Consider the following 24,249-nt stretch of genomic DNA (forward strand, 5'->3'; position numbering starts at 1 on the left):
AGTAAAATAAAGTCTGTTTGAAAAGCATTGTATTTTTAAAAATGTCCAAAAATGTAAACGACAGAGATTGGAAACATAAATTTTAAACTGAACCGCAATGCATCTAACCACTTCTAGGCCATGTAATCTATTTAAAGAGGGGTACCATGAAAGGCCACTACAAGAGATCCCCTGTAATAGCTGATGAAGCCTTCATTATCCCTGAGAGATTGCTTTTGTTCAAAAGATTATCATTTTCTTTTTCCTTCAGATTGTTGAGTTCCAAACCAACACATTTTGGGGTACTGAAATCTGCCAGGTATAAACTGATCTGTCTTTGAATTCACCTGCACAGCTTTTCACCAGAATCTCATGCTTTTTGTCATGTGTTGCTTTTCTTGAATAAAGGATTAAAAACCTCAGTATTTTTCCCTATTCTCTGTACTACCATGTGCTCCCGTCAGAATATTCATTAAACAGTTATACCCCTGTGAGCTTGAATTCTCCTTAAATAAAAATTTAGAGTGCATATATAGACTTCAGTGTAGCTTTGGGGCAACACTGAAAGTTTCAATGATACAGATGAACTACAAGGCGACCCTGTGAGGAATAGTTAGAAAAAGTATAACGCGAAAGTTAGGTAAACTGGATGAGAAAGAATGGAAATTTTTACAACAAAGACTTGGGAAAGGTAAGGGAAGAAAGTAAACTGTGCCAGGTGTGCCAGATCCTAGTTACACATCAAAATAGCCTTTTGCAGTTTTGTTTTGTTGATGAAATTTTGCTTTGTTTGTTTTAATAGAGCTGCCGTGGCCTCAAGATTCACAGAATCTTTGGGAGTGGCTCTGAGGATAGAAAAATTTTAATAGAGGTCCCTGTTGGTTCTATTAGAGCCAAAGTTGAGAACTACTGTGGCATGGCTGTGCAGATCATCTTACTTTTTTTAACTTTCCCACTGATCTTTTAAAACAACACTAAAATAAAAACTAACAATAGTACAATATCCATTATTACAATTTTATGCTGTGGTAAATTTCAGTAATGCTGTCTTTAGCAATTTTTATTGTTTTTAATGAAGGAATATTTAAACTAATTAGTTCACTTCAAAGCATGGTTACCAGTTATCTTCTTCCTTTAACGTCAAAACTTTTACCACATATTCTGTTTACCTTAGTATATTCAGGACTCCTGTGGTTAGGGCTGTTTCAAATATATGAATGATTACAAGAAAATATTTACTTTTTATTGAAAAATTCTTTACTTTTTGTTTCATGACAACAGGTAGGTTCCCAAACATTATTCCAGTGATTATTGTGCACTAGCATTGGTATCTTTCATCTGTCAGACATGTGGGTAAATCAGATGACCTGGCCATGGCAAACTGCTGAGTCTGAGATTCTAGCATTCATTTGTCTTAATGTAGGGTTTTAATTCTAAACACATTTATCTAATGTAGGATTCTGAAGTTACTGTGATATAAATGAAAAGCAACTTTTATTTGTAATGGTAATAAAGTATTAAAATATTAGTAAATAAAAAATTGAGACTGTGAAATTGACTAGAGGATTTTGAAATGAGAAAAGATAGTTGAGGTCAGTATATCCCCTCTCCCTACTTCTACTATGGCCCTCCTCCTCCACTACATAAAGTTTGAATTCTAAAAGATTAAAAGATAATGCCAGCATGGCTGAGACGTTCTTTGGGTTTACATCAAGTAAACTATACTATTTTGTAATTTTAAAAAACAGTTTTCTCTTTCTGTAGTTAATTAAAATCTTAACGTGTATAATACAGTGCAGATTTTAAGCCGCCTTTAGATGACTTGTGCTTCTTATTATATTTGTTTCTTTGGGGATTCTTGGCTTGAGACCAGTTCCACATCTGATTTTATGAACCAGCAGTAGACAATGGCAGTAAAGTAATAAATCAACATAATGATTCAATTAATTGTGCTTCACATAAGTCACTTAACAGTCATATTTGTTACTCAGTGGTATGTTTGTCACAAAGTTAATATCTGTTTCCACAGTTTTTAAGGATTGTATTGTTGCTGTTTTTTCAAATTTGATTTTATGAAGAATAATAATTTATATTCCCCCAAACTTCCAACTATTGTAGTTGATCCTTTTTACTCATGCCTTCTTTGGGGGGAAGAAAAGCAAATTCTTACTTTCAGACATCTAGTTTTCATTATCTTGCAGCTAATTGTTAATTATTCAGTTGCTGAGATAATTGGAAAAAATACATTTTATCTTTTAGTTTGTAAGGAATCCTTTGAACTTGAAACAGAAACTGAATCTTTTTGAGATTCACTAGATGGATTAGGTTTTCTTAATTAAGCATTGGATATCATAATAGTAACTTTTTATCCTTCAGGTATAAAAATAACTGATTTCCCATCCATAAGCAGTTTATATTAAATTGAAATGCTGAGGAGTTTTAAATTTTGTGTAGATCTCAGGAAAGTTAGCTGTTCTACAAGTTAGCAGGTAAGACTTTTGTGTACAATTATATGCACTAGATGGTAGACTGGTTAAAAAATTTAGAAAGTTGTCCCACCTGGTGTAAGATGGAGGCCTGCGCATACATGTTGATTTCTTGTCCCTCCTGAGACATCCCTAAAATAGAAGCGTAAAAGCACATAATAGATTGATGCAGCAAAGAAAATCAGAGAGACTTACTAGTACTTGTAAGTTTTCAAGAAATTACTGGGAGAAGGAAAGATGGGAGTGAGAAGACTGATGAAACAAGCTGTGAGGAGGTGAGAGGAAACTGATCGCCTATCTGAACCCGAAAGAGCCTCTGGACTGAGAATCTGCCAAGTATGAAGTAAGAGAGGAAGATGTAGAGCTGAAACAGGAGGATTAATTAAAGGTCTGTCCCTGAAAGCAGAACAGTTGGCTCCCCTATCCCACTTCTCCATCCCCAGGCCAGAAACCAGAGCCTCATCTCAGAAGAAAGGCAGTGAACCATATGGGAGGGAGTAAGGTTTCCGTTGTGCATCTTGGCACTCTACAAATAAGTCTACATTATTCTGGCCTTTGAAGGGTTGCAGCCTGACAGCTGGCTTCCTGCATGCTCACTACAGCGCTTGTCTAAAGTGAAGCTTGCCCATGTCCAAACATGCCAGTGTACACAGAGCTCTAGCGAATGCCACCAAGTAGACAGATGAAACCTATTTTCATTATTATGCTTGTCTATTGTTTCTGAAGCCCTCATGTTATTACAAATGCTTAAATTTCTGTTATGTCCTTATTATCATTTTGATTGTTCACTGAGTATTTGTCCCCTATTTGACAGATTTTTCATAAACGGAAGCAAATTCTGTTTTCAAGGGTAATTCATTTTGGTAGCCCAATCTTAGGACTCTACCAGAAACTGCTTTTTCCTCCCAAGGTGTTTTCATTTGCTAATGTATTAGTGGGATATGATTTAGGAACAATTAGTCTTTATTATTCATAATCTTAGTTTGAATTTAATCATAGCATAAGCTCACCCTGATATTTAATAATGTACACATATGCTAACTGCAAATTCAGATTTATTTAGCCTTTTGGGTTTTATCTTTTTTGCCTGTAAGAGATACAGAATGCTTTATTAAAGCAGTGAGAAATGTTATCTCATTAAGTGGAAGAGAAGAACATATTTCTTGTCTCTAAAACATTTAGTAATGTGAATTGAGTTGTAGTGTTCAGAAACATTGCAGGTAGACCCAACCTTAATTTTTCTCATTTCCTTACATTTTCATGGATGTGCGTATGGAACTATTTTTGTATTCATTCTCAGCTAAATAAATTAGTCCAAATATGCATGACTGAAATTACCTTCTATAAAAATTTCCAAAAGCATTTGAAAAATATCCCAAGGGTGGCAGATCCATAATATTTTACTTGATTTAAATGCTGGGCCTAGCTTCTGGATGGATATATGATCAGAAGAACAAATCTAAAATGTAATGAAAGTTAACCATACTGTTGTAAAGTCCAAAATGATCTTGTATCACTGAATGAGACTGACCTTGGAGACTAGCGGAAACTTCAATTCATTTTGGAGTTATTGAGTATATGAAGAATATATTATACCTGTTCCTGAAGGTCAGTAGCATGGACATGATTATGCTGAAGTATATTTTGGATATTGGTTTTAATCTATAAAAGACTTTCATATTTTGTACTTTGGGTTCTATAGAAATTACCATTCCCATGCATCCTTATGACAGTTGAGATCTGAAAAGTCTTAATTAATGGTCCCTGGTTTTGTGTTTCAAGAAGTCAAAGGATGGGCATTTTCCCGCCTCTGTCTCACTTTGACATTAGAGACAAGATACAAACAAGCTTTTTTAGATCTTGTAAAGACCCTTTATAGATATTTTAAATATACAGCTTATTATTGTCTACTGAGTAGAAAGATCGAGTTCTTTTTTGTTCTATTTAATATTTTAAACTTCTGTATTAACCCGTTTCCAGATGCCTTGTGCTGTAGAAACATTTATTTATTTTCATCTGAAATTTATGAAACGAATGTGCACAAGACGGCATTTTAGCAAAACAATGAAGACAAAACAGCTTTCGACACTTGGTCTGCCCTTAATGAGTTCATTGTAAATTGAAGGCTCATTTAGACCTTCAAAATTAACTTTCATGAGCATTCTTAGCAACAGGCCCTCTGCCTGAAATCACGGTGCCAGTTTAAGACTTACATGTTCTTTTTTGTAAATACCAGTTCTTTTCAAAATTAGATAAACTTCTCGGGAAGAAAAATAGACATCAAACTTATTTACTGAACAAAATGAAAACTGTTGTGGTTCAGGTCAGTTCTAGTTGGAACATTGTAAGAGATAGTTTGAATATTCTCATGTATGGACTGTTTTTATGTAATGTAACTCCAATATAAAGCTTCTGTGGTCATCTGAACTTTGGAGGAAGTAATTTTCCAAGAATTAGTACTGAAACTTTCTGAGTTACAAAGTCATATACCTGATTTCATTATTTGGTTCCATTCCATATGGACATTCAAAACTATATATAACCATTTTTGTCTAATTAGTTTTAAAGAGCATTCAGAACCTCTAGGAACAGTGCAGTGGTGATGTTTACACACCAGTAAGGGTTTATCGATGTACAAGTGTGGGTATATGTGGAGAAAAGCAAATTCATATTAAATCTAAAGGTGCAGAAATTAGATCCTTTTTCCATTGTCAGGCATCTCTTTGTGTAAATGAATGAAAGGAATATTTTGAGGAATATTTTCTCTTAATGAATGTTTTTATTCTTTTCTAAAAATGTCTAGAGTTTTTTTAGTATGTATGTATTTCTTCCTCCCTGACAGTCATTCTAAAATACTTTTGTACTTTATTTTAGATTGTTATTTCTTTTTAATATTATGCATCAGTGATGATATAAATTTAGTTTTACTAAATTTAATTTAGTAATTTAGTAAATTTAGTTTTACTGCTTTTGGACATCACGATTTCTTGTATTTTACATCTTCCTCATTGTTTCTTGTTTGTTTTACTAGAATTGATCTTTTAGTAATTCTTTTAGATTATACCTGAAGGTGTTGAACTAGTCTGAGTCTCTTCCTGACTATGTCTATTTAATCTCTCACTTGTTTGCTAATTGGGCTTGACAGAGTTCTACATATAAATAGTTTCACCTGGAATTTTGAAGACTGTGCTTTATTTATTTTTTAAATATTTATTTATTTATTTGGCTGTGCCAGGTCTTAGTTGTGGCATGCAGAATCTTCGTTGCCATGTGCGGGATCTTCAGTTGCAGCATCTTCAGTTGCGGCCTGTGGGGTCTTTTTAGTTGTGGCATGCTGGATCTAGTTCCCTGACCAGGGATCAAACCCAGGTCCCCTTCACTGGGAGTGTGGAGTCTTAACCACTGTGTGCTTTATTGGCTTCTGTTATCTGATTTTGCTAAAAAGAATTCTGATATATAATATGATTTTCATTCCTTTGTAAATAACCATTTTCTCCCTCCCTCCGTCTGTCCCCCTGCAGCCAAAGATTTTGAAATGTGTATCTGTAGAGTCCTGATATTACACTAAGATGTGATTAAGTGTCTGTTTTTAATTATTAGTGTTCTTCTGGTGCCTCTGCCCCTGAATCTATCTTCAGCCAAGAAGGAAATTTTCTTCTTTTATTTCTCTGATTACTTTTTCATCCAGTTCTTTCAGTTTTGTCATTCTATTAGGTAGCTACTGGAACTTGTAAATCTGCCTTCCATTTCTCTTTCTTTATGTTTTCCTAATTTTGCATTGGGTTATGGAGAGTCTCTTGTCCTTCTTGTCTAGCTCAATAATTTTTTCTTTAGCTGGTCCCTTTAAATTATCAGTCCATTTTTTTAGGCTTTGTTTTATCATTTTTTTATCAGGCATATTTTTAATTTTGTAGAACTCTTTTTCAAAATAGCCTGTTCTTTTGTTGTTGTTGTTGATGTACTATGTTTTCATTTCACTGAGAATGTCAATTATATTTAAAGTTTTCTTTTTCTTCTACTCTGCCTGAATGGTATTTCTTCAGTTTAAATTCAATGGCTTTGTTGCTAATTTTTCTTCAAATGATTGGTGATTCTTGGTTATTAGTATGTATGGTTGAAAACATAGATGGAGGAGTTTTCATGGCTGGAAAGTATTTATTCCTCAGCCCAGGTGAGACTCCATCCCTCTTGGGGTAATAAGATTCTTATTATAGAAACCTTCATCCAATGACTGCATGGCAAAAGGAGGGAATACCGCTGGGCAGGGTGTTCCTTGTTGCAGGATTTTGTCCTCTGGGTTTGGGAGTCCTTTCCCATAAATTGCCTGCCATCTTGCTCTGTTCCTCTCATCCCCCTGTCCACTCCAGGACTCTCCATAGATATAAATCACATTTGAGAAAATAAACACCTGCTTTTGTTGACCATGAGCTTTATGTTTCTCTGGGCCTCTACAGTAGCTGCTTCTTTGCTTGTTTTAGATTCAGTTTTCTCATTTTATTATTATTTTTTTAATCAAATCTCTGATTTTTAGTTTATAAAACTTCCTCAGATTTTCTGGCCTGCAGTGTTATTCTTTCTTATTTTCCTGCATGTTAATGTTTCTTCTTCTTTCTTTTTTTTTTTTGCGGTACGCGGGCCTTGCACTGTTGTGGCCTCTCTGTTGCGGAGCACAGGCTCCGGACGCGCAGGCTCAGCGACCATGGCTCATGGGCCCAGCTGCTCCGCAGCATGTGGGATCTTCCCGGACCGGGGCACAAACCCGTGTCCTCTGCATCGGCAGGCAGACTCTCAACCACTGCGCCACCAGGGAAGCCCAATGTTTCTTCTTTTTAAAAAATGTATTTTTTGTGGAATTTGAAGGGAAGGGGAAGAGGTAAATGTGTCCTTATTTGCCATCATGATTCATTTTCTCTTAAAAGTATAGATTTCAGGGGCATCCCTGGTGGTGCAGTGGTTGAGAGTCTGCCTGCCGATGTAGGGCACACGGGTTCGTGCCCCGGTCCGGGAGGATCCCACATGCCGCGGAGCGGCTGCGCCCATAAGCCATGGCCGCTGAACCTGCGCGTCCGGAGCCTGTGCTCCGCAACGGGAGAGGCCACAACAGTGAGAGGCCCACGTACTGCAAAAAAACAAAACAAACAAAAAAAAGTATAGATTTCAAAATTAAGAGGAACTGAAAAGATGATGAAACTATTTAATGGAGGTTTATCAACATTTTAAAAGAACGAAAATGTGCTGAATGTTTATAGTACGTAATGAGTTTATAAAAGCTATTTATTTATCATTAACCTTCTTCATGAGTTCATTTTTTTCCCCCAAGAAAACACATTGAAGCTACTGACTTTGGAGCAATTTCTTGAGCAGTATTTATTGTTAGTCATCCTATTTAAGAAGAACTTGCTTAAGTGGTATTTTTATTTCATGGTAACAAATGGATTATTTTGATATATTCAGTACTCAGTATTGATCCATTTTATTAAAGTAGACATGTTATTTTCAAAAGTAGCATGGCAAGTCAGCATTTTGGTTGGTAAATTTTAACTTAGCAATATTAAAAGAAGTAAACCTTAGGTACTTTAATGGGGATTATAAAATAACTTCACTGTCTTGTTCCAGGCAAGATTCAGTAAAAAGCAAAAATCAGATATTATATTAATAGTCATGCAAAGCAATAACCAATCTGTGCAAATTACCTGCCTGCTAAAATGGACAGGTTGATTTTTTTATAACCTCATTTTAATTAATTACATTTTTGGAAAATGAATGCAATTTTAAATTAGACCCCAGGCTTGAATGTCATATTTTTCATAATTGTATTTTGAAACAAAGTTTGCTAATAAGTATTTAGAAGAGAATAAGGAAATATTGTCATTTACATAGTTCTGGTTTACTTATGGTGTAAGTACTATATGTTTTTTCATTAAACTCTTCAAAAATAGGAAGACGCGGAACAACACGTTCTCTTTGTGAAAGTTAGAAATTATTAACAAGTCAGTAAGATTGCTTTTGTACATGGACTGCTTCATGGAGACTTACAAAATTTGATTTCGTTTTTGTCTTTTACTTTTTTCTAGAAAAACCAATTCCTACTTTAGAGACATCAGTAGCCCATAGAAATTTGTTGCTTTTCTTTTAAAAGTGCACCTGCATCCAAAACTGATTAAAAACCTACTGAAAAAGAAAGCTACCATAATGAATTATATTTCTCAGTACTACCTAATTTGCCAATATGACTAGTTTTGATTAAAAAGAAGTTGATTATAATGTTCAAAACTGTTTATTGAATAGAAAACCTGGATGCAATCAGAAATCAGAGGTGTACCTATGGAGTTACTGATTCTGAAAATCTTGATGTGACAATTGCTGTTTCCTTTTAAGGTTTTACTGATCTTGCTAGGGTAATACTAAGTAGCTCTTCTACAGGCATTGGGAGGATTTTCTTGTTGGGGTGGGGAGATGGTGATGCTTTCATTTTATATTTATTTTTTTAGTAAGGTTAGAGTGATGTTACAGTGTATTCTTTTTTTTTTTTTTTTTTTTTTTGCATTATGCGGGCCTCTCACTGTTGTGGCCTCTCCCGTTGCGGAGCACAGGCTCCGGACGCGCAGGCTCAGCGGCCATGGCTCACGGGCCCAGCCACTCCGTGGCATGTGGGATCTTCCTAGACCGGGGCACGAACCCGTGTCCCCTGCATCGGCAGGCGGACTCTCAACCACTGCGCCACCAGGGAAGCCCTACAGTGTATTCTTATATTTTAGTAAAACTCTTTTGTCAAATTGATCAGTATAACCTGTAGCTGGGTATTTCTAAAAATACGTTATCATGACTAGAAGTTTTCATTTCATTGCATTTATTTGACATCTTTCTGGTTATTATTGACCAAAACACCTGACTCTTGCCTCTTCTTCTCTTCTTTCTGTGTATCCTTTTCTCATTTTTATTTTGCAGCCTTTTGTATATGTCCATATCTCTGGCTTCTTCATTCCTATCAACCAGCACTAAATTTTTAGTGCCTGACTTTTATCTTCACTTATCAACTAAAATTGTCCCTGTTTATGGTTTACCAACAGGCTCAATTTTCCTGTTCTGCATCTTCTTGATCTCTCATCAACCTTTGGTATTACTGGCTAGCCATTCTTAGTGTTTTGACTTCAGAAATATTTTTTTCCTTAGTTTTATAATAATTTTAGGTAACATTTATTGAGCACTTAATTTGTGTCATTCACTATGCCAAGCACTTTTCATGTCATATGATCTTTACTACAATCCTGAGATTAGTCACTATTATTATTCCCATTCACAGAAAAGGAAAGTGAGGAACTGAGAGATGAATTACTTTGTGTGAAGCCACACAACTATTAAGTGATGGAACGAGGATTGAAACACAGGCAGTCTGACTCAAGAACTGGTACTTTCAACTTCTAGACGCTACATCGCTTTTCTAATCAGTGTTTTCTCTCATCTTTTTCAGTTTGAGTCTAGGTTTTTATGTTTTCATTTGGCCCACTCTTACCTAAATGTTATGTTAAACATTTCTGTATTCCTCAAAACTGTCCAAGTATCAGTCAGTACTTTTCAACCCACTAGGAGTTTAATACATGTTATGGACAAATTTCTTTTTGTTGTCCTTTGAAATTAAATTTAAGGAGAGCAAATCATTATAAGGTTCAAAGTTAGACCTAAAAGGATGTAGAAGTAACCTACATAGGTGTTTTTATCTTATCCATAATTCTTCAGTTTCCTAATTGCCAATACTATAACAAGACATTATTATGCTTGGATTTCATCATTAACAATTAAGATATGCTTTTCTTAGAGTTTAAGACTGAATTTAAGGCCAGTTTTTTCCATGTTAATTATTTGAAAATGTGTAACTCTACTCATTATAAAACGGATTATTGTCTAAGTATTGGTTGTCAGGTCCTAGTCTATGCATTCCCATGTCTTTTTACTCTAATAACTAAGCTAAAGATAAAATACCTATGAATTTTGTTCTTTACATTTTGTACCAGCAGAATGAAAATAATTTTTTATAACTTCAGTACTCATTTCCAAAATAATTTGAGGTACAAGTTAGGCCCGTTTGTACAATATTTGGCAGTATTTCTATGTCAAATATTTTACAACCTTGCATTTAATATGTCCCATGTATTATCAGGAGCCATTGTTTCCTTTTTAAAAATGAGTATAAAATTAATAAACAGTGCTTTGGAAATTATTTCTTTAGTGACTGTAATAGGAATAGTTCATCTAGCAAAGGAAAAAACTTGAAATAAGTTTTCCTATTTGGTTGTCATGACTAAAAATTTCTCTGCTTTTATAGAAGTTTAGTAATATAAGCAAGTTTTTATTTATACGCACACGTTTTAGAAAGTGAATAGTTGCTATTTTGCTCTTTGAGGACTTTTCTTAAAAACGTGTTAAACACAGATGTATTTGACTTGCAGCAAACCATAGTTCCTGAGACGATTAAGAGTTAGAGCTGGACGTTATCCGTAGTGTGAACCTGTACCCTGTTGTTTAAAATGCCAGCTTGAGAGCCTTTAACTCACAGTGCGGCCCCTACATCAAATGAAACTGTTTCAGGTCCAAACCACCTCCTGCCGTTCAGGATCCATCTGGCCCTGCTTTCTCAGGTGTACATTTTCCTTAGATGAATCCTAGTGATTAAAATGCAGGACATGGTGCTGGGGGAAAAGAAGGGTTTTATTTTGCAGATTTATTCAACAATAATTCAGGTCAAATTTTCAGTGTATATTTGAAACCATAATATTGTTTAATATTCTAGTTCCCTTTAGTATTTAAAAAATTACCGCTTAAAGTTCAGCTAGTCAGAATATTCCTTCACTAAAATCTAGCTCTGTCATTTTATAATTCATTCCACAGCACCTCACATCACTGTTACCTCCACCATAGCACTTAGCATGCAGAGATTTGATTTTTTACAACTCTCAGTTTCCTCTCTTATCAGGAGATAAGAGGGCATTAGCTACAGTGCCATGTAAAAGACAAATCAAGGTTTAATTTGAAAACAGAAGCCTGCAGTTTTGAGGCCCACCTGTTGACGTAACAGAGACAGCATTGTGATCTCCTTTCTGACTTTTGGATCTGGGCCTTGCATCATATTGCTAATTTCTCACTGGCCTTTCTTAGCATGTTTTTTTTTTTTTTTTCCTAGTTAGGAGCTTGGTGGAGAGAGAAAAGATTTCTGTTAGATTTTGCACAGTGTCTTCAGTTCCTTGAAAGATGTGTCATCTAAATGCAAAACATGGTCAGTCCTTTTAGTCTAAGACTTGGTTGAATTATTTGCCTTGCCATTGAAAAGAATATTTAGTTCTTTAAAGCAAGTCTGTACTATGTAAATGACACATAGTGCTTACCATACATGAGTTCATGTCCTGAAAATCTAAGATACTGTGTTCAGAGTAGCTGGCATTCATTTTGTGTCACATATTCATGAAAAAGAATAGTGAAAATATTTCTAATACTAATATTATGTTTTAATCTCTGGATTAGGTCACCAGTGAAAATGGACCTAATAGACTCATTCTATTAAAGACGTTTTATCTACTTCACAAAACAGTAACATACTTTTGCATTATTTGGTGGTCTGAGCACAAAAGACATTACATCCAAAAATAGCTGGAAGATGCAGTTTTAGTGTGAAGCAGTGTCATGTGGGAAAGGAAACCAACCCTCTGCATGCTCTCTGCCTAAAACATAATTCTCTACTTACTGGCTTTTTTTCACTGCCTTGGAAAGTCAGGAGTTTTCATGCAGTTCTAATAGTACTATTCAAATGGACCTTCATTATAGTACAGTTGTCTCTTGCTATCAGCAGGGGATTGGTTCCAGGATTCCTTGCGGCTACCAAAATCTGCGGATGCTCAAATCCAACAGTCTGCCCTCAGTAGATTCCACATCTGTGGTTGGCTGAACCCGCGGATGGGGAACCTGCAGATACGAAACCTTCTGACCGAGAGGGCTGACTGTATTTATTGAAAAAATCCATGTATAAGTGGACCCGCTTTGTTCAAACCCTAGTCATTGAAGGGTCAACTACTGTATTAATGTATGTAAATGTATATGGAAAGGCCCTCTCTGACAACCCATAGGTATGAAAATACTTAGCTTTCAGAATCGTAACCCACATTTAGCTTAGATCTAAAGGATGTTACATCTTTTCTGGAAAGTAATTTATTTAGACAACATTTATATAACTCTTTGTATTTAATTATTAATCTACTACTTGCTCATTTAAAATGTTACATTTAAGAGAGATTTTGGTTTTGGTTTTCCCTGCTCAGTATTTTCCATGTGGCTTTATTTTCCACTTGATTTGAAAAGCCAAAAAAGATTCTATTCAATTTAGTAAGCATTTATTAAATATTTGTTATGTTCAAGACCCTGGGCTAGGTGCATGTGGAGCGTAAGCAATGGTGACTATGATGATGATGACAAGGATTGTAAACACTTGCAATCATTGATTACTTACTGAATACCAGGTCAGGCAGCTGGCCTAAATGCTTCTACACATAATACCTATTTAATCCTTCTGTCCCTGTCAGGTAGGTGCTATTATTATCCCCATGTTACAAATGAGGAAACTGAGGCATAGAACATTTCATAATTTGTTCAAGACAGTGACTTGTGAAGATGGGTTTAAAACACAAGCAGTTTGACACTCAAGATCCTACCATAAAGGAGCTTGCGTCCTACTAGAAAAGTGATGGTATATTCACAAGGAAAATGCAGTACAAGGTAGAATATGTTAGATGCTGCACTACTAGCTGAAGTGTGGAAGATATTGGAGCTCAGAAGGAGACATGCATTTCTTTGGGGAGATGGGGGAAGGCCTCATGGAAGAGGTGCCTCAGCGGGGTTTTGCCATGTGTAAGTTAGAAGAGTACATTCCCATTGAAAGGGGAAGTGGGAATAAAGGCATTGTTTTGAGAAAATACAGAAGTGTTCAAGGGTAGTAATAAGCAAATTTGTATAGCATCCTTGTAGAGGTAGCAGGGAGAAGATAATTCAACTTGCACTGTAGAAGGATTAAAGTGGCAACCTGGGGAATTTAAACTTCTGCCAGTAATGAAGAATCTTTGGAGGATCTAAACTCTAGAAAAAGAAGTTCATGATCAGAGTTGGATGGACTGAAGGGGGAAGAGAAGAACGGCCATGAGACTTTTTAAAACTTGGGCAGAGAGCATATTTAGTAATTGCGTCAGATATTTGAAATATATTTTACTCTGTAACTAAATGAAAACTAGGATGGTTGAAGTTAATTTGAATACACGGAAAAGAAAGATCTTCGTGCTTACACAGACCCTTAAATATGCATAGGTTTTCATTTAAACTTTAGAATTCAGTTTTCTGGTATTATTACAGATTCAAATTATAGATTATTTTAAAATGGAATTGTTATATTTTCTTTTTTAACTATAGGAGACTGTTTCAATGGAAAGGATTATCCAAGATGGAATCTGGACAAGGTTTAACATCTCTTTCTTATAAAGATGTTATAAAATATTTTATAGATTTTAATGTTTTACATCTAATCTTAGAAGATATCCTCTTAAGCTGAAGTAATAGGTCTGAGTTGATGCAACAGAAATAAATCTGTTGATACCTTCTAAAGAACTCCTCCTATTATGCTTTCATTTAAATCTCTTTCCATAACCTGACAATATGTAAAGTACAACATTAAAGAGAGTTGCACTCAAAACGCAATTTCATCTTTAGTCGTGTGAATGGTTACATGTGAATACCTTACTTCATAGCACTGAAACAGTATTCTCTGAACATAGTATTTCTAGAGGAAAGATTTCCTATCATGGCTGCCAGGGGAAAGCTGATACACTTGGAGAAATTTTGGGCCACTCACCAAACCTGTGACTTCCTAACCCAGTTTGTCAACCAAGTTATACTGAGGTCATTATGCAGGCTGTGATTTCTCCTTAATGATTTTCATATTTTACTTCATAGGTTATGTTGACCTTTGGATTTCAGGCAGTAAATAAAATTTAAAAATCTTAGTTTAAGTTAGAAAAAATTGAGTTATTCTGTACCATATTTTTGTCCAGTATCTTTTTTCAAGCATTTTCATGTTACTTTTTATGATTTTTGTATAATAAAGTGATATATTTTTAGATTTGTCCCTTATCCTTTTCTAAAAACAACTCTAAATATACTGATTCTTTTTGGTTATTTTAGCCTCTTCCTAATGATCACCTCCCTCCCAACTTTCCATGCATGTGCTATGTACTGAGAATGATTTCTAACCATTATTTTGGTTCCTTAGATTGTAAGCCATCTTAGCTTACATACATATAGGTTATTAAAGAAGATAATGGGCTCTCACGTCTTCTGATCTGTGCCTTGCCAGTCTTAGTTTTTATTTTTTATTAGAGGAATAAGGGATAGACATGGGAGAAGTAGTGAATACTCTTTATCCCATTTCTGCATATTCAAATCCCATCTTCAAACACTAGGTCTAATTTTGCCTCTATTACAAATTTGCAATGAAAGTAAAAGAGATATTAGTTGCCATTTTTTCTCTTTCTTTTCAACTTTCTAATCTAAGGTTAATAATTGGAGGGCATTTAAAAAATCATTAATCTTGATGTAGTTAAGAACTATATTTGTACATTTTTAAGTCTTTTGTTTGTTGTTTCTCATTTCCGTCTTTGTATTTTTATTTCTAGTAAATCTTTGTCCTTCTACTAAAGGGAAGGAAACAAGATGAGTGGTGGCAGACTTAACTGTATTCTTTATTTACTCTTTTTTTTTTTTTTTTTTTTTTGCGGTACACGGGCCTCTCACTGTTGTGGCCTCTCCCGTTGTGGAGCACAGGCTCTGGACACGCAGGCTCAGCAACCATGGCTCACGGGCCCAGCCACTCTGCGGCATGTGGGATCTTCCCGGACCGGGGCACAAACCCGTGTCCCCTGCATCGGCAGGCGGACTCTCAACCACTGCGCCACCAGGGAAGCCCCTATTTACTCTTTTTAAGGACAAAATGTTAACCTGAATTATATCTGGGTATTGGGTTACATGCCTGTCAGCTCTGTTAGTCTCTGTAAATTTTTAATATTTTAAATATTTCATAATTAAAAAGGAAAAGGTAGACTGGGAGAGGTTTATGGAAAGCTTTGACTTCTAGCCAAAAGAGGTAGAACTTCAATTGTTGGTAATGGGGGAGATACTATTTTTAGTAGAAAAGCAACTTGATGAAAGTGGCACTTTAAAAAACTGAATTTGGCATCTGTATTTAGAAGAATCTAGAGAATAATGAGACTGAAGAAAAGAAATTTAAGCGAATTCAGCATTCTAATTTTTGAGGACTTTGTGCTTAGGCCAGGGGGAATAGGAAGGAAAGGGCAAGGGATGCTGCTTTGTCTAATAGTTTTGGTAAGCATTCCCAAATGAAAGCGTAGGTGTATTACTAATGCTGCATAATGCATTTCGTGTGCTTGAGAGCCTACCTCAGAGCTAGTTCCTGCTGCATAAATACAAGTGCTCTTCATGAACTAGGCTAACATTTCAAACCAAGACCAAACTGAGAGCATGACCAGTAATATGGTTCTTACTCCCAAGCCACCCACATGGAAGATCATTTTTTAAGAAGGGCATCAGTTAGCTCTGTTACCAATAATACTGTTTTCCAATTAGTCTGGCCCATCTAGAAGTAGCCTTTGTCTATTTGAAAGAGGTCTGACATGCGACATAGTCATTGGCTGCTTCTACAGGTTTCCACAGACTTTTATTTTAAGCCAGTATCTTCATAAATGGCTAAAAGAGAAACCTTTAAACCATTATTTCACCCCACTTAAAATAATATTGCTCCACACGAATACCCTGTATTTTTACAAAATCATTAACTTTTTCCAACTCCGTGACACAACTGAGTAGTTTTTTCACAACTATTTTGGGTAAATCCCACCAACCTTATCAATTTTTCATTTGTTAATAACTCAGATGTGACTTGAAAGTAAAAATTACTTGTAATCACTTTGGGGTTACACAGATTTAACCTGTTCTTAAATTAGGTTGTATTCCAGTCATCTGTGGAATAATCTATGTCTTAATTCCCTGTTACCTTTGTCTGATTTTAAAGCAGCCCTATGTGACCTATAATCAAAAAGTGATGTTTGATGGATACTTTTACCATACTGTCATTTTTTTCCCATCCAGGTTAGGAAATGTATTTGAAATCCTTGTTTATTTTCTAGCACTGTAAAATGCTAGAAATTCTATAAAGCAAGTTCAAAATTATTATTGACTTTTTAATATGTTATTTAAAGGTTTGTTTCATTAACTTGGCCTAGGTCACAAAGCTCATTAATATTAATGACTAGGCTAGAGAGGCTTGTAGCCTCTCTAATCATCAACAGAAACAAAACGTTAAACCAAATTGTGTCGCTTTATTATGTTATGAATCATTCTAGGCAAAGACCACATACAACAAGCAAGAGCTGAACAGTCCAGTTTTAATGTTTCTGATTCAAACCTTTGGCTTTTTATTTCTCTTCGTAGAGGAACTAGAGTTTTAAAATTGACACGCAAACAATTTTTTTATGGACTTCGTATGAATATATAATTCATTAAAATAAAACACTTGGAGCTAATCATTCAAAAAAGCAGTTTTTATTAATAAACTTTAGAAAAAAGATAAAGCTTGGGGAGGACTTCCCTGGTGGTGCAGTGGTTGAGAGTCCTCCTGCCGATGCAGGGGACACGGGTTCGTGCCCCGGTCCGGGAAGATCCCACATGCCGCGGAGCGGCTGGGCCCGTGAGCCATGGCCGCTGAGCCTGCGCGTCTGGAGCCTGTGCTCCGCGACGGGAGAGGCCACAACAGTGAGAGGCCCGCGTACCGCAAAAAAAAAAAAGATAAAGCTTGATTTTTAAAAATACCAATTTTAAAATCACATTTTTTTTCTCTTAAAGAAGTTTGCATGATATAAGGTCTTACTACCGTTTGAAAATGTATATAAATGTGAGCTCCTAAGTGATGTATTCTATTTATTCCAAAGATCTAACAGCCTCTGCAGCTGTCTCTAGGCCTTTCCTATAAAACAGCAGTGCATCAAATGATAGTGAAGAGGGCCTGAAATTTCAACCTTGACATGAGTATTTATGCTGTATTCAAGACAGATGATTTTACTTACTTCCACTTACATATAAACAGCAGGTTCTTTTAAACTGGTAGTAGTGAACATAATGTGGAATATGAATGCTTATTAGGTCACTTTTGTTAAGTAGAACTAATAATTTGAGATGTTTGTGTACAATAGGGGCTGGCAAACTTCTTTTCTGCAAAGGGCCAAATAGTAAATATTTTTTAAAAGCTTCCAGGCTGTGCAACTCCACTATTGTAACACAAAAGCAACCACAGACAATACATAAACAAATGAGTGTGTCTGTGTTCCAGTAAACCTTTATTTATGAACACGGACAGCAAGCCAGGTTTAGCCTGTGGACTGTAGTTCACCAACCCCTGGTCTACATTCATTTGAATTCCTCACTTTCTACTCACCTTTTTAATCTACTGGTATTGGCTTCTCCCTACCAACCCACCAAAAATACTTCTGCCAATGTCAGTAGCATTCTCTTTGTCATCTAAAATAAAAACTTACCAGTCCTTTTCTCAGTTGGTTTTGGGGAGCCTTGACACTTGAATCATACCTTCCTTCTTAAAACTCTTTCTTTAGGGTGTGTGATAGCACTTGTATAGTTTTTATCCAACTTTGCTCAAGGCATTCCTCAGGTTTTGTTTTTGCAAAGCTCCACTTTTTATTATAGCCTATTCCTTAAATATTAGTGTGCATTAGGGATCCATTTAAATTTTATATTGTTTCCAGAATAGGCAAATCTATAGGCACAGAGAGTAGATTGCTGGTTGGGACAAGGAGTTAGGAGGGTTGGTGGATGATAGCTAAAGGGCATACAGTTTCTTTTTGGGGTGATGAAAATGCTCTAAAATTAATTGTGGTGATGGTTGCACAATTCTGTGAATATACTCAAAACCATTGATTATACACTTTAAATGGGTAAATTGTATGGTGTATGATCATCCTCATAAGGCTGTTAAAAAAGTGTAAGTAAGTTAAATTCTCCAATGTCATTATTTTTCCTAAATTAAAAATTAAACCTACGTTCCACCCTTTACTCAAGTACCATAGTACAGACTGAACTATCTCCCAGTGCTGTTCTGAATTCATAGTAGCATGCCCCAGACACTACGTTTTAAATGTAAAATGAAAATCTTATTTGAGCTCCAGATATATTCAGAATTATAGAAAAATATTAACTTGTTAGAACCATTTCTTTGTTAAAATATGCATTATTAGTTCATTTGATGATTCCAAGAGGAATTTGCAAATTATAATCAGGTAATGAGGTTAGCAGGGAACTAACGTGGATGGAAAAAAATGAGCTCAATCTTCATCTGTCACCATTACAAGTTAAAAATTTGTAATGGAACAACATGATTACAAGTTAACAATTTCTTCTAGATGGTTACTGCCTTAAATTAACCCATAATCAAATTAGTATTAAAGCTGCCTGTCTTTAGGATTTGGGGTCCACATGTGTTGAGGGTGAAATAGAGAGTTTCCTATTATTATATTGCAGGTTAACAGTGGATTTTCAGATGGCGCTTACATGATAAATTCAGTGCCCTCCAGAACATGGAGCAAATATTGAACTTACCATTTTTATTTTTCAGAAACAGAGCTTCCAGTTAGCTGTTAAGAAGTGTAAATTGTAACGAAATTGTGAAATTAATACTCATTTAGGTGCACATATTCATTCTCTTTTCCTTGCAGACTGACCTGACAGCACAATATGGAAAAAAATTAAACCGACTTATGTTTTTAATTGTTTTTTCCTCAACACTGCGAATTACATTAGGTTGTTTAGTTTAGGATGCAAAGTACATAGTAGCTCTTGAAAGTACACACACACCATCCAAATTTCTATGAATTTACTATGAGTACAGTAATGTGATTTTATGAACAAAGGAGAAACCCAAACTTGGACACTGGAGCTCATAGTCTTTAAAACTACGTATTGAAAACATAGTATGATTTCAATTTGATATCTGTAGTTTACCCGGAATCCTTCAGCTAGGATACTAATACATGTTTTGAGAAGTTAAGTAATGCAGCTATTCCTAAATCTGTAATGATAATGCTTCAGTAATCAGATAAGTATTTATAATTAGAATAAAGTATAATTTTCAGAAAAAGATAGCATCACTTATAATATTTATACAGGAAAAAACTCCATTTTTTTGCTGTCAGTGCTCTTCTTAACATAATTTCTTACTATATTTAAGGAGCTTCGTGTAATCATATTCAAAACCTCTTATCTTGCTGATTATATTCAGCAACCATAGCTAAATATTTCAATACCAAAGCTGAAAATCGTAATGACATATCAGCATACACATAATAAATTAGAGTTAATGAATACTATAGAAGGTGCATTTTGATTGGCTCCAAGTTTGCGATCTGCTCATGCATAGCACACTGTTAATTTTTAAAAGGACAGAAAATATGGTGATGATATGACTGCCAAGCATATTGTTTTGTCTACGCAAGAATAAAGTAATATTTTAGCCAGAATGAAAAGAGCGTACACAGATAACGGAGTAAATGTTCTAACAGCTGAAGTATATATCCCAGATTAAACATTTAGTGGCAATATTTCATACACACTTTTACACAATTTTTATATTGAATAAAGATTTCTGGCCAAAAGTGGTTTATTGTTACGTTGACAGCCACAACTGCTGTATTTTTAGCTAAGTATGTACAAAACCTCGAGTCTTCAGCTTTCACCAGTTTGAGACAGGCACCTTCAAGTATGAGAAGCCATTTTTCAAGCTAACTAGAGAATCAATACTTAGAGTTTAATTTTTGTCCTATTTAGCCTACATATTTACTGAGTAAGCAAGAGTTATAAGACCTGTCTGCTGTCAGCATTGGGGAAAATGGAATAGAATACTTTGAAAACATTGTCATCAGGCAAAATCCATTTATTCTGATACTTTCCATATATAATATTTTTTAATATTTTTCCCCCAGTGGGGTGAGAGGGAACATATTTAAATTTAATTCTTAAAATTAAGCTCAATAACCATATATTGTTATTAAGTACTATGATCAAGTACCATACTAGGCTATTAGACTACAATAAAGAAAATAAAGGCTAGCCCCTCCCTTAAAGAGCCTACCATCAGTGGAACAAATGTAAGTAATTCCATACAGTATAATAGGGAAAGGCAAAGATAGAGGTATGCATAGGGTGCCGCAGTGTCAACTGAGCTGAGTATTAAAGGATCTAGCCAAATGAAATAGCTGGTATATGCGCATGTGTGTATGTCCATGCACACACAGGAGCAGTTGGGAGCATTACTGGGAGAAGACAGGGAACAGCGTGAACAAAGACCTGAAGTATGCAGAATGCTACTGGTACTGCTGGTGCATGCAGCACATTAGGAGGGTATTAGGAGATGGGGCCATAGGTGGAGTCATGGGCCAGGTTTTGGAAGTCTTGAGTGCCATGTTAATGAGCTAGAAATTTGCTTTTGCTGTTTATGTACTGCCTGTATTCTTAAACAGATAAGCATTTTGTCAAACTATACTTTTCAAAGGTTGAAAAAAGACAAGTTACAATTGGTTGATTTGACCCTGGGGAAATGCCTTTTGTGGCTTGTATTTGTTGCAGTCGTCTTTTTATAACGTCTATCAAACTTTGACATAAGCTCAGGGTTTTCAGTTTGCCCACTGCCCTCCTCAAAAAGCAGGGCCAATGCCTGTGAGGTTTTGGAGCCTGCTAGGCTAGACAATGTTTTAATGAAGAGCTTCTGGAATCATAGGACTTGAGGGAGCAACAGAAATCAGCTCCATATTCAGGTGAAAGTAGTGATTTTCTTGCTCCGTTTCTCTGTATGATGTAGTATATTCATTGGGCTAACAGTTTTGTTTATATAATTGGAATTAGAATTTTAAACATGGCAATTGTATTGTGTTAACTTTTGTGAAATTTTCACAGTAGCTTTTTTTTAAAAAAAAAATAATGTAACTGAGACAAAGAGAGTTGCTTATATTTTTTTCTGAAAATTTTTGAGAAATTTAAGACCTTCACCTGACATTTTACATCTCTTACTTGGCATCTCATCAGCCATATTTATCAAACTATTTACCCTCAGCAAAGCTTTTATGTATTTCTGTGTATAATGAGTTAGAGAAGGGAAGCAATTGTGCAAATTCATGGGAAGAATTTTTTTTCTATAAATTAGCTTGATATGCAGGTGAAAGTGTTGTTTTATCTTGAGTTACCATAATAATGCAGTAGAAAGAACAATGACTAGTTCCACTGCTGTATACTTTATATGAGTTAGTTCATCTTTTTAAGACTAGTTTTCTCATCAGTTAAGTAAGACGGTTGAATTATGTTATTCCTAAAGCTCTTTCTTACTGGCATTTTTTGGTCCTCTAACTCCCTCAGTTCCCCAATTTACTTTGCTTATAGAGGTGTGCCTTTCAACATCCTTGAGTCATAGAATTGAAAAGGACCTTGGGAGATTGTGTAGTCCAACCGCCGTGCAGAAAAATGGAAATTTGCTCTTTCCCTCTACCTAGAATGTTTTGCTTCCACCTTCTCAAGCTAGCATCCTCTGAATCGGAGCTGTTTGTAACCCCTTTTGTTGCTAGGATTAATTCCATTGATCTGACAATGAGCAGAGAATCCCTTCTTTCTCACTGTTCCATGTACATTCTTCTTATAGTTGGAAGCTTAGCTGTAAAGGGCAACCTGCCTACCTAGAAAAGGATCTTTCTTTGGTCAAGAGTATATGGCTTATTCATCTCTGTATCAGTACCGTTTAGATGTTTATTGAATAACTGTATATTATTGGGTGGCAGAAATGGTTCATGTTCATGTACATGAGTAGAGTTTCACTAACTATTCAGTAATAGTGAAGATAGTCAACAAATAATAATAGAAATACTGGAATATTTTTAAAGTGATCTGTAACTGTATATAGGTACAGTTGTAGATAATACAATTTTTAGATGTATTTATTTAATAAATGGTACCTAATGATTTGTTTTATAAACCCATTCAGTAGAACTTGAAATATTAATTAAATATTATAGCTATCCATCATTTCTGTAAGTGAAAAGGAGAAAACTTCCTCTCTAAGTCCCTAGCAAATTATTTTTAGATTTAACCAGGACAAGAGATTAGTAGTTTTTCTTTTACTGGAATCCTCTACTCCTGATTTTCTAGATGAAAAGATAATTGTATGATTTCTAATTCTAATATCCTACTTAATTTTAAAAGCTAAGCAATGTAAAGTTGGTTTAATTCTTATCTATTTATATCTGTTATTTAGAGGTTATTTCTGCTTAGATAATTTGTGATGAGGTTAATACATTTCTCTCTTGGAAAATGTATGTGTTCCTAATTTCTAACTAATGGGAAAGCAGACGATCTTTTTACTGTCAGCTTTCATCAAGTTAGACGTCTCTGAAGACCTTACTAAATTCTATTTCCATGGGAATTTTGCTAATGGGTATGTGCAACATTATCCAGGTGCTTGCAGACAGGATTACAAATTAAAAATAAAAGAAATGGGTGAACAAATACATCTTTCTTCTCTTTTAAGAAATTGGCAGAATGATACTCTTTGCACTTTCATTTTCACTTGGCAGTGTTTTCAGATAGGGTGCAGGAAGTCTGCGTGGTATTAATGCATGAGACCAGCTTAGACAACATAAGTAATGAATTTCCTAAATGGGTTCTTGGTTGCAATCTTATATGTATAAAGCAGAAGAAAGAGAGTAAATCTTCTAGTCTGTGTATATTTAGTTAACAATATTAGTGAGTTTAATGGGTCTTACTGGAAAATGGAACGTTGAAGGCAAGCCACATAGTTTTATTGCCTGTGTGCCAACTTACTAAATTATTTTGATTCATGTCATAAATGCCATATATTTCCACATACCATGCAGAAAACATTTGTGGACTTGGTGATACTCATCATTTATGAAACACCTACCTACCTTAAATATTGGAGTTCCGAAGGGTTCTGTCTCAGGCTGCCCTCTCTTCTCATACTGCATTCTTCTCCTGGGCAGTCTCATTCAGTTTTAAATAGCAATATATCAGTAACTCCCAAATGTATATCTCTTATCTAATTTCCTTTTCTGTCTTTCCAGACTTATTTCAGATATTTTCAGGGAAATATCACAGACATATCAAGCTAATTGTGTCTGAAACTGCACTTTTGATTCTCTTTCTTCGCATCTACTCCTCTAGTTTCCTATCTCAGTTGCATCCATCAGTTTCTCTTGCCGGAAACTCGAGAGTCATTCTTGACTCCACCTATTCCTTCACCTCCTCCCCCAGCTCAAATCTTTCACTAAATGCTATCTCTTCTACCTCTTAAACCATTTTTCAAGTTTTTTTCACTTTTCTCTATCACTGTTGCCATCACATTAGATCAGGTCACTATCTTTTGCCTAGACGAATGCAATATATCCTCCTAACTGGTTTCTCCACATCTAGTTTGTCCAGCTCTAATCCATTTACAAATAAAACCGAAAGTGACTCGTTAATATGTAAATACAATTACATCATTCTTAAAATTCTCCAGTGGCTTTCCGTTGCTCTTAAAGATCTTCTCTCTGTCCCAGAAGAGATGATGGGGCCTATTGTTAGTTTGCTGGGACTGCCATAACTGTACCACAGACTGGATGGCTTAAATGACAGA

The 24,249-nt window shown here is 35.3% G+C and overlaps 1 protein-coding gene across 9 annotated transcripts in view; it reads left to right on the plus strand.

The window, feature by feature from the left end:
* COMMD10 (COMM domain containing 10) overlaps nt 1-24,249 on the plus strand; it is a 172,761-nt gene that overhangs the window by 130,230 nt on the left and 18,282 nt on the right. Inside the window, exon 6 of one of the 9 annotated variants that reach the window (XM_019940868.3) lies at nt 251-368. The exons of the other annotated variants lie outside the window; for them this stretch is intronic. Within the exon in view, the coding sequence (XP_019796427.1) occupies nt 251-304 (54 nt within the window). The 3' untranslated portion in view covers nt 305-368. Of the gene's footprint in view, nt 1-250; nt 369-24,249 lie in introns of those variants that run through there. 9 annotated transcript variants of the gene reach the window in all.

The sequence above is a fragment of the Tursiops truncatus genome, chromosome 3 (genome assembly GCF_011762595.2).
Source record: "Tursiops truncatus isolate mTurTru1 chromosome 3, mTurTru1.mat.Y, whole genome shotgun sequence".
NCBI lineage: Eukaryota > Metazoa > Chordata > Mammalia > Artiodactyla > Delphinidae > Tursiops > Tursiops truncatus.